Raw genomic sequence first — 12,113 nt, 5'->3', positions numbered from 1 at the left:
AGGTCAGGTTTCCCAGAAGCCTCGTCTTCGCCAGTCTCAGAACGAGGTCAGAAGAATTGCGGTTGTTTCGCTCCCTAACGTTTTCGCCCCAGTCGTTTCGCCCAAAGTCGAAGTCCTTTCGCTCCCTGTGACTGAGAAAGTACTCGGGAAAGTACAAGTGTCAGAGAAGATGTGCTTTCCAGGGTTGTCAAATCTTCAAAGAAGGAATCGTTTGGTCATTTACTGTGTGATCTTTGGCAGGTCACTGGTCTTTCGTTATCATTCACAGCCAGGCCAAATCAGTCTTGGCTGCTCTGCCATAGTTGTCTTCATGGTGAGAGAGATGAGACAGTGCTAGTCACAGCCAGGCGGCATCAGTCTTCGCCGCACTGCCTAGTTGTTAATATGGTGAGAGAGATGAGACAGTCACAGCCAGGCCAAATTAGTCTTGGCTGCTCTGCCAAGTTGTCAACATGGTGAGAGAGATGAGGAAGTCACAGCCAGGCCGAATCAGTCCTGGCTGCTCCACCGTGTTGACAACATGATGAGAGAGATGAGACAGTCACAGCCAGACCAAATCAGTCTTGGCTGCTCTGCCAAGTTGTCAACATGGTGAGAGAGATGAGGCAGTCACAGCCAGGCCGAATCAGACCTGGCTGCTCCACCGTGTTGACAACATGATGAGAGAGATGAGATGGTCATAGCCAGGCCACATCAGTCTTCGCCGCACTGCCTAGTCGTTAATATGGTTAGAGAGATGAGACAGTCCCAGCCAGGCCGAATCAGTCCTGGCTGCTCTGCCAAGTTGTCAACATGGCGAGAGAGATGATGCAGACACAGAGTGAGATGAGGAAGTCACAGCCAGGCCGAATCAGTCCTGGCTGCCCCACTGTGTTGACAGCATGATGAGAGAGATGAAACGGCCATAGCCAGGCCGCATTAGTCCTGGCTGCTCCACCGTGTTGACAACATGATGAGAGAGATGAGATAGTCACAGCCACAGTACTTCGATCGTTTCTCCTCCGCACGTGCTAGGACGTGTCTGTTGGAGCTGACAGCTATCTCGATGATTAGGACCTCCTTTTCCTTCTCATAGAAGACGAGCATGTCGGGGTGCCGGTGTTTTATAGCCGGGCCCGTGGGGACTAGCGAGTCCCAGAGCAATCTCAGCTTCTTTTCAGAGTACGGGTGGTCATTGGAACCGGCTTCTCGAGACCACATACCGATGGTATCCATCAATATGTGTCTCCTTGACTGATGTAAACAGTAACGGTGTGGCGGGGATAGTAGTCCTAGGGCTGATAGTCCGTGTAACAATAGCCCGCATTGCTAAATGTTTTGGTTAGGGTTAGCGGTACAATAGATCATGCTGCTTAATTGGTCAAATACAATGCTACCGGACTCATGACTCCAGGGGGACTATATCCGCTGTCACACCGGTACCATTATAGAGGCTGTATGGGAGGATAGGTCATGCCCCAGACATCAACAATCGGTGATCCTCAACATTGGTCACCATGGCATGCATGCATTTAACTATGTTGCATATACATGGCTGTATAGCAAAATAGTCAAAATTAGCAAAGATATGCACATGTCACTGTGCTACGAGTATTTGGCGTTCGTCTATTACGGGATCACGACTACTTCACAAACGTTGAGCAAATAAACGAAAGTTTGATACCTAACTAATTTCTGAAAGATCAATATTTTGGTTTTGCTAATGTGCCTTCACTGATATGCTCTTTCGTTTTCATCTCAAGAAATATCAACCTGAAAGTGATCTTGATTTTATCGATAGATACCGCTTTCACTAATTAATATTCTAATGTAAGAGTTTTTTTAATATATTTGTCATAACAATTTTACAATACCCAAAATATGGGTCATACCAGCAGACCACAGGCCTAGTCTACATATGGCCCAATCCGATGTCTGCAGCTGCTACAATGTCCAATATCTGAATAGTAGTTACCAGCCGGCTTTACTCGTCCTGGTACTGGGATGACGTCCAGCTGATGCATGTCAGAGAGAACTTAGCTCAATCCAAGGAAAAGGGTCAGGGTGGCTGTTTTACGTTGGAGCAAAAAATGGTAGGGTTGTGACTGTCTTCGAGGGGTAGGCCTATGTATATATAGTACCAACAGACATTAGTCGGTCAATTTGACACATACAAGTACTGCCGATTTGAATGCCCCCCCCCCCCCCCTCGATGCGTTAAGCTTAGACGAGAGTAGTGGCTGTCACTTTGGCAAAAGTCCTCTGAAGTCATCTCCGAAACGGCTGGGGGCGAAAAGATCAGGGAGCGAAACGACCGAATACTGGTCAGAACCTTGTCAACATGGCGGAGTTGAGTAACAACATGAAGAGGAAAACCTATTTTTGAGGCGAATCCTTATTGTTCTCCACCCTAAATCGCTCATACAATTTGATATTTGAATATTTCTTCGGTTGAACATTAACTAGAGACCATGATGAATAAACTCCTTGGCCAAACAGAGAAGTAATTTGACCATTTACTATGGTCTAATTTTCTGTACAAAAACAGAAAGTAAAAAATTCCTGTTTCCTATCTTCACTCAGTCACCATATCAGTTGACCATGAAGAAAACTTCCTGATAGTGATATTGTATCTCTGAACTAATCTGACGACAGTGAGCTGTAACATAGTATGGCGTTCCATTCATTTTGCTTGGTTTTGTGGATATCGGGGGCGGTGGCGATATGGAGACGATTTACCACCTGCCATGTTGGTGGTAGTGTCCTGAGACATGGGAGTGTTCATATTCTTATTTTTGTTGGTAAGTCAGTCATAATGTTTTCTTAATCTTATAGCCGAGTGTATGATTTATATTTTTAGATTCAGTTTCATTCACGTTCTACATCCCTGAGCACCAATCAACAAGTCGCAACCAACCACTCACAGGCAAATGAAAATGATGTTGTCGGTCATTGAGTCTGAGACAGTGTTATCAATTCTAGGATAATTCATTTCTCTCTTAAGATAAAAAGACTACTGAAATGAGAATCTTGATAGAGAGACTTCAATTGTCCAGTTTCTTGTTATCAGAAAAATATGTCTGCATCATATCAGCTTACCAGTAATCTTTTATTCATATTTTGACATGTCTGATAAATGATGTCTCATTTACATTTTTCCCTTGCAGCAATGATATCGGGTCCAGTGATGGCTAGTGCCATGAAAGACAGTACAGGTGTGTTGAAGAGTCCTTTCTGCGGGATATTTGTAGTTCGTACTTGTAGTTGTACTGTTATGGAAACTGCAAGGCTGAATATACATGTACATCCAAAGTTCGAAATTTCAACTAGTAGTATTACATGTGTAACCCTACAGTTACAAAGGCAGTGTTGGATATCAATGATCACTCCATGGTACTGCTCATGACTTGTCCACTTTGCTTGGTCAGCTATTCTTAAGGCATCCTACATGCCCTGGCTCTGTTCCATCCATAGAGTGGTTCAGTGTTATCCTTGGAGGGTTCATTTTTGATGAAAAATTTTTTTGTCTCAGAGTAATGCCTGTTTTTTCTTAAGACTAAAAGAACTCTCTCTTCTCCAGATTACATCCACTGCACGAATAAGATCTATGATAAGTCTGTTCAGTCTGGAAGGATCACAAGTCCTGGATTTCCAAATTATTTTGAACCAAATAAATGTTATCTTTGGTCCATTTATTTGAGGCCAGGGTCCAATATCACAATCATGTAAGTAAAACAAATTTTCAAATAAAAGGTCATATTTTCACAATGTACATACAATCCTCAACTCAAGACCCACCTCGAGAGCCTCCCATACTTTCTGCACTGCAGGTGAAACAAAAGTGGACAGTAATAATGTTTGTCCATGGGGTTTACAGCAAAAGGATGTTGTGTCCATTGGTTGGAAACTTAATTGCACAATCAGGATTATCCATTCTTGCTAAAGTAATGTTTGTTCATATTGAAACCGTTCACAAAATCTGATAAGCTTAAGATATGTTTGATGTTCTGTTGAAGGCTGAAATCTTTTCTTAATTTACACTCAATTATGAGTAAATCCAATGAATGCTTTGTTTCTCTTCCATCTTTTAATCAGTTGTTGTTTTCTACCAGGTTCAACTTGCTTGAGATCCCTAAGTTGGGAGACAGCTGTGGCAGTTACCTTGCTATTGGACCATCACCGCAGAGAATAATGTGTGGGAGAGCTGGCGCAGCAACCGTTGCACCATATACGTCAAATCATGAACTTGTCTGGATCAGGTTCTTTACAACCAATACGTCCACGCCAGGAAAAGGCTTTGATTTGGAATTTGTTTCAAGTAAGTAAAACGAGAGACAAAGCATTGCTTTTGAGTTGGTTGCACTTGTTGGGCAATAATTTAAGCAGGCAATGAGATCAAACAAACTGGAAACAAAAGGAATTGATTTCAGCTTCCATAACATGAGGCTGAAATTTAGTAAGATTTATATTTTAGGAGTTATTCAGGATTGCGTCACCTAATATTTACATGTATTGTAAACCTGATAAATGCATGTGACCACAATGTTCTCATTTTGATGACGGTATAATATCAGCACTGTATATGATATACAACACAAATGCATGTCATGTGCATACCTTTTCTGAATGTCATATGCTACGTCATGAATTCCTTTTACTGTACTTCCTTGTACAATTTACACCTTTTAAAAAAAACTAAACAACTTGAATAATTTTCTGGTTTTATTTGGTTAGTTCTTGAAAGATTTTGAACAATTCTTGTCAACCTAGTGACCTACTTGGAGAAATAAATGCACATTACATACAATGTGCAGCATACAATGGATGGGTAGTTATATGGACTTAACAGTCCAAATTACTTGTGATAGTAATGGTGTCATGCATGTACTGAATAGTTCTGGCAGGCACTTCAGCTTAGTGGTTTATTATCAGAGATGTGTTGTCAAAAAATTAACATCAGTTTCTAAACTTTGTTCCGAAATATTGCAAAATTATTACTGTAAATACGAAGTGATAATTTTTTTTCATGTTCACGTTAGGCACTCATGTTCCGCAGATAAAAATAGAAAAAAATGGTTTAATGGTTTTCAGAAAAGTTCCTTCACTTGGAATTCTTCCAACATAACCAAATTTCTGGTATTTGCAATAGAAGATACATATCTATTTATCATTTACTTAAATATTGGGGTTTTCTTCTTATTCATGTACAGTGTATATTTTTTTACTGTCTGCAGGTCCTGTGCCAGCTCAAAATTGCCTGGGAGATCAATTCTTGTGTGTAAATTCAAAGTGTATTTTGAAGAATTGGACGTGTAACGGCCTGTCAGAGTGTGGCGATAATTCTGATGAAATTCGCTGCCCCACTCATTACAGTAGGTGACTTTAGTCCCATCCATTCCTATTGTAATATTTGATTCTGCAATACCCCAAAATTGTTTTGTCACATGTTGTAATGTGAATGATGGAGAAATACACCTGAAAAAGAAATTTAACACAAAAAATATTACCTTTGTCTCTTGCTCTAAAGTGAATGATGGAGAAAAAAACCTAGATTGTAAGTCGCATATAGCTACTATGGGCCCATTTGTGTTTGTGACATCACAAGATTGTCTATAATGTCATACCAACCTCTGTTGCAGCGGGTTACGTTGTTTTAGCAAGTGTCTGACCATGGTCGAGGCAATGATGTCTTTCTCTGGCAAGCTGTCCCATATTCTCTTGCCCTTCCATAGGCAGTACTGTTTATAAGACTGTGTTCCTCATCCTTTCAGATGGGTCTGAGTGTGGTACTGGACAGTTCCTGTGCAAGTCCATTGAGAATTGGAAGATGGAGTGCTTCTCAAATTCTAATAGATGTGATGGAAAACAGAACTGCTTTGATGGATCAGATGAACAAAATTGTGGTATGACCAATACGCATTTATCGCAAGTCAAGCTCTTGAGCCAAAATGTGGGGATTTTCAAAAGAGAGAAATTCAGAATGCCTTATTTCAACAAAGACAGAATGTTTGCTGTGTGATTCTGTCGAGAACCCTGGTCTGTATCTCTGGTTTCAAGGAACCAAAATGCCCGGCTCCCAACAGTCAGTTGAATGAGGCTAAAGCTGAAAAAGGACCATGATGGCAAAAAGGATGATAATAATTTCTGTTGACGTTATGTTACTTTATTTTCCAGAACATGCATCTGTGTGTGGAGAAGTGTTCAACAAACAGCTGGGTCACATCACCTCGCCTTTGTATGACCGCAAATCAACATACCCTAAAAATATCAATTGCAACTGGACAGTGCATGTTAACCCAGGTCATGTTGTGCAGTTCCGCTTCGTTGCTTTTGATTTGGCGCCGACTTCTGGTTCTGACATTGAAACAGATTCTGGAGATTCAATCACGTTTTTCAATGGTCCAAATGGAATGGATGGAATGATTGGACGATACAGCTTCTACCACAAGCCACCTAAAACTGTTGAGTCATCATCTAACCGGGTGTTGATTAAGTTCCATGCTGGGTTGGATGTGATGGATATGCTCAAGAGGGGCTTCAACATGTCTTTTCAACAAAAAGGTTAGTCATCTATAAGTCTGTTATAGTAGCGTGAGTTTAACGAGAGGTAAGTCTCTTGATAGTGGCATCTCCATGCCAGTCGGGGAAACGTCTTCAGACCAGTCACAGGTGGATGTTATGAGGGTAGTCGGAGACTGAGTTCTCTATCCCAGTTAGAGACAGATCTCTGTCCCAGTTAGAGACAGAATGTTCGAGATCTCTCTTGGGAGAAGTTTTCGGTTCATGAATTCACCGTAATCAGTATAATATTGAGGTATTATTGTGCTGCGGGGGCCACAAATTGAGCCTGTAAACTTCTGCTTGTCATAGGAGCTTTCTTTACCTTCCTAAAGTTGTCTTATGCTTCTTTTCAGGCACCTGCTTACCAAGTCAAAGTAAATGCGATAATGAAGAAGACTGCTACAATCCAATCGATAAATGTGACGGCCTCTGGGACTGTCCACGCCATGGAGCAGATGAGAGGGGTTGTGATAAGTGTGACTTGATGAAGTTTCCATGTGGTTCAAGCAATCAGTGCTACACAGAGTCGGAGCACTGTGATGGCATGGGCGTGTGCTTTGATAATAAAGATGAAATGAATTGCAGTTAGTATAGAATGTTACTATGTATCAGTTCATGTCGTACGACTTCTCAGACCCTCTAATAGGGGCATACACACCATTGTGTATTACGTGTAAACAAGAGGCTAGCTTGCAGAGGGGGATCAGCCCTACTTGTGCATTTGTGGTGTATGAAGCACTCTGTTTCACTGTGCACCAAAACTTATTCAGCTTGCCCTGTATTGTTTTTATTACTTTTCAGCTCCTGATGTCTGCAATACCAACAATGGCACATTTCTTTGTCAGAATTTCCGTTGTATTTACGAGTCATGGCTGTGTGATGGTCGGGATGACTGTGGTGACAATAGTGATGAACTTTACTGTGCAGGTAAGATGACTTCCCCAGCTTCATCTTTTACACCAAGTCGGTGTCATTGCTTAATTTTCATCATTTCATGCACCAAGCCGTCATGGTATTCCTTATCAATCAAGTTACTGGTATTATGTTTAAAAGAAAGAACAATGTTTTGTATTTTTATTCTATGACTGAAACTGTTCCCAATTTTGTTTTCAGTTCCGTCTGTGCGTGTCATCTTGGCAGCAGTTGTTGGCTCTCTCGTTTGTGCTTTGCTCCTCGTCATAGCAATCGGCTGTATCATCCGACTGTTTTCTGTCCGTTTCCACGAGCACCATGGTGGGTCAAGGTATGAGACTCCAATGTCGCGCATTCAGGCAGAATTCATGCGACGACAGGCACCGCCGACTTACACAGAGGCCATGAGGACATCCCGACCGTTCAGTGAATTCATTGCATCAGTTCGATCAGCCGGAAACCATCTCCGTGGCAACAGATCAAGGAGTGGTTCTGATGTTGATCTTTTAGTGCCATCTAGTGGCGATGAAGAAAATGATAATGCTGGGATAGCAGTTATTACAATCAATCAAAACGCCGATGCGGAAGAAGCTCAGGTAGAGTCACCTCGGAGGCCGAGCAATACCAGTGATATAACTGTTTCCTCAAGTGATTCATCTCTCATCGTAATTGATTCGTCCGAACCTGGCCCATCCAATGCAACGTATGACCGAGAGCTAGACGAAGAACTGTCGCCAAATTTGACGTCATGTATAGATATATCGTCTGCATCGTCGTCTGGAACGACAGTGCAGTGGACGCGGGAAATTGTTAGCACCAGCAACCCAGACCTTGCGGCTGATGCTAATGAGAATCCCCCTTGTAATGGTGAATCTTCGTGTTCAAGAAATTCATACTGTGATTCTGCAGAAACCGATGATGATTCGCTGTTGGATGTATTCGGATCCAGTGGTGATGTTAATACTGAGGTGGAGGTGTCTGGTGGTTCCAGAACTGAACGACCAGAGGATGACGGAATGACTCTCTCTGCTTCGTGCCTTCAAGCTTCAGTTGAACCTGACCAAGGGCTTGAACCGCACCCAGGGGACATGGACACTGCTAGGGACACTGACACTTCACCTGACACCGCTGTTGGTGAAATAGATGATGTACAAAATTTGCCAAAGGTTTAGCTGTATTTTCTCAATGATTTACTGTGTATGTGTTATTTGGCCAGTTAAGATGAGTCTGTTTCACATAGGCCTATTGCATGTGATATAAGCCTCTAGGACAGGCGCCCTTTAACTGGCTAAATAGCATCTAGACAGTATGTTTGTGGTATTTTTCAACTGGTATTTTAGCATAGCTAATAGGCCATGACAAATCAATGTACAGGAATAGTATATTTTTGGTAAAGAACTTGTGGTACTTGTACCTACTTGTCTTTGTTCATATCACCCCATCATTGGCCTCCACCACGGATTGTGGACACACCATCCTTTGTTGATACAGAGTGAGTGGGGGCAGTACTGATCAGCCGGGATAAAATGGGGTAAGAAGAAAAAAACCGAGATGATGTTGGAATTTGAAGATTATTCTTTAGTTATGCAATATGCTGTTATGCCTATATTATATAAAAGATACAGAACATAAAACAGATTTGGTATAACTGAGGTTTTTCAAAACTGATCGACCTATAGTTTATTTCACAAGAAAACGGCACTCAAACTTTTGGTGATTTTGGGGCAGAAAATGCAACATTTAAACGAAGCTCCATAAAGTACAAAGAATCTAAAAATGGCTTCGTTGCCAGATTCTGACAAACTTGACCAGGAATGAGCTGTTTGAGGCAAAATATTGACAACTTTTCCCAGCCGTTTTGTTGGTGATAAGAAAGAAGAGAAAGAGGAATATTTAACAGCTTACCAGTACATATTATCATTTAAAGGTGCTAAAATTCATTAAATCCCAATTTCAAGAGTGACTTTTGGGATCACCCTTCCTACTTGAGTTGGGAATTAAAAATATTTCGGTTGGTTTGCGTTGCATTATGAATTATTGATATGTAAATAGGATAGAATTTGAGAACACGTCGGTAAGGAATGAAATCGGTCCATAGGGTGTTTTATGTAAATTGTAGTATAATATTTGAAGAGCCGCAACGGCCTGATGTCTGCTCAACAAGCAGACCAAAAAGTTAAATACGACCCTGAGTTATAAAATTACTTATGACCGATTACTGACTATTCAGTAATCATGTATTTTATGATTTATTATGTATACCAAGGTGTAAGATTTCATTCAAATAATTTTATTGCTGTAAGTTGCTTGTTGAAATTATATTGATATTGTTAAATCGAATGCATGAACTCAATATTTCCAGCTTGAATTTTATAAAAAATGCACTTCACTGTTAGGAACAGGAGAAAACAATATTTTGCATTTCTTTTCGTATTGTCAAACTTGAGATAGTTCAGGATTTAAGGGGACGAGAAATTGCCTACACACAAGAAACTTTGAGCAGAGAGGGTGTGAAAACATGACAAAAACGTATCCTTGATTCTGTATGTCATGTGTATGGTATATGTATGTCAGCTGCTGCCTCTATCACAACGGACCGCTGTGACCAAAAGGGCATTTATTACTTTATAATTCGTTGAATTAAAAGAACAATGCACTAAATCTGATTTGCCCAACATCATGTGTGTGTAGTTGCTCAACCCTGTCAAGTGCTGCACTACTACGGAGGATTATCGGTAATTGAAGATGACTCTTTTTTAATTTGAAAGAACATAAAGGAATAAATGCCATTTTGGTCACAGTTGTCCCTTGTGAATAAGGGGACAGAAGAAACGTCATTCCTGTAGATAGCTGTATAATTATGTATATAAAGAGAATTTGCAATAAAGAGCTTATGTATTATAAACGAGTTTTCACTTGTTGTTAAGACTGTAAACACTGAATTTCATGCCTCTGTTTTGCGAATCTGTGACTTTCATTTGAAACCTATCCAGCAGATTGTGGCAATGTCTTTGTCACCATCCAGCAGATAGTGACTTTTATATGACCTGTCCAGCAGATTGTGACAATGTCTTTGACAAGATTCAACCAATTGTGACTTTGATAAGACGTACCCCACAACCACCTATCATTGCCTCAGACAATCAATGAGAAACGACACCCCTTCTGATAATAGGTGGACGGTTTCATTGTGTTGTGCCAATAGCTAAAAATATTCCGCAGTTCACAGGATCTGTTGGTCGTGATATTGTCCGGACATATACAGGATCTGTCACTTGCGCAGTGTCTTGATGAACAAGTCTGTGGGCTGCAACATGACAATGTCTTGGTCTGGAGGTCATGACAATGTCTAGGTTCAGACAAGATCTGTAGGTAGAGTTTTAGATAAAGCATTTGCTAGTCTTTATTCTTATCACCCAATGTCAAGAAATAAATGAGATCTGTGGGATGTGACAAAGTATGATATAAACTGGTGGGTTTTGGCAATGCCTTTCACCAACAGAGATAAAGCATTTAGAAATGAACTTGAAGCAATAATGCTTTCCATCTTTCCCTGAGACACTCTGTGAGAAAAAAGCATCCACACAACTAAGATGAAAATAATGTTAATGTCATTCCATACTTTTATTTCCATAGAGATTTTTCGCCTTTCAGACATGATTCAATGGAACTACATATACATGTACTTTATTTACCCAACACCTCTGTCGTCAGTGGAATACCAATTCAATTAAGTAATTCAACAATATATTCCATTTCAAAAATGCATCTTGGTCACTATTTGGGGGATTGCATGCATCATGATAACTTTTGATCGAATAGTAGACATAGGAATATTTATCCCAGTCACAATATTTATGCCACTTGAATGTCAGTCTTTTACCAGGCTCTTTCTCACGGATGGCAAACCACATATGATGATGATAGCAATGTTGACAGTGTCCCCAGTATCCACCGAGTGAACGATGATCACCTTCAAGAAGACGGTCAATTCTCATGAGTCACTCTATCTAAGGCAACATAAAACTCTGTCTTATTGTTCACATCATGAAGTCCAATTGGTCCAATTTCACAGTCTGCACACGCCAAATATTTGATATCTCCAACTTTATGAGTGAAGCCAACATTTTCGAATTTAAACATATCGTCTAATAACCAGAAGTCACCAAGTGTTTCTCCTTCCTCCACTTGTTCTTTCTTGTGTCTCATGTGCGGAAGATAAAACTGAAAGTATAAAAGTTTGAACTATTAAATAATGACTTTTTACCTAGGTTCCAGCTGACTGACAGATATAAAAGGGTTATGCTGTTCGTTCACATTTACATGCATTATTTGTTGGTTCACCAATATCCATTTCCTATTTCTAAAGCCAGGTGACACCAATATAGGCCTACAACAAGTACTAGTCAGTCAAGATGCATGTTGTCAGTGAACTGGTGTGTGTATCAATTTTCCTGATCGCTGCATGTAGGTACCTGTACCACCTAGGGGCAGGAAGATAGACCAATCTTTATGAAAGCTTTTCTCGGTCAAAGACACTGCACCAGGCAATCCCTCTGATCTGTGATCAAGACCGTGTGAGCGTGTCTGATGTCTTTCACCGTGCAGACCTATAATTGAAAAGATGGTTTGTCTTCCTTAGGTGCAGGTGGTTCAGGCAT

The 12,113-nt window shown here is 40.7% G+C and overlaps 1 protein-coding gene across 1 annotated transcript; it reads left to right on the top strand.

The window, feature by feature from the left end:
- The first annotated feature begins 2,312 nt into the window (after positions 1–2,312).
- Positions 2,313–10,351, top strand: LOC135495732 (low-density lipoprotein receptor-related protein 12-like). The gene is made up of 10 exons (XM_064784611.1): positions 2,313–2,780; positions 3,147–3,194; positions 3,560–3,704; positions 4,092–4,297; positions 5,214–5,351; positions 5,751–5,882; positions 6,154–6,540; positions 6,894–7,124; positions 7,342–7,467; positions 7,654–10,351. The coding sequence occupies exons 1-10, from the start codon at positions 2,651–2,653 to the stop codon at positions 8,622–8,624; spliced, it is 2,514 nt and encodes an 837-aa protein (XP_064640681.1). The 5' UTR covers positions 2,313–2,650; the 3' UTR covers positions 8,625–10,351.
- The last annotated feature ends 1,762 nt before the right edge of the window (positions 10,352–12,113 follow it).

Source organism: Lineus longissimus, chromosome 11 (genome assembly GCF_910592395.1).
Source record: "Lineus longissimus chromosome 11, tnLinLong1.2, whole genome shotgun sequence".
In the NCBI taxonomy this organism is placed as follows: Eukaryota; Metazoa; Nemertea; class Pilidiophora; order Heteronemertea; family Lineidae; genus Lineus; species Lineus longissimus.
Note: the sequence above shows the minus strand (reverse complement) of the source record. Positions and strands in the feature narration are given on the sequence as shown.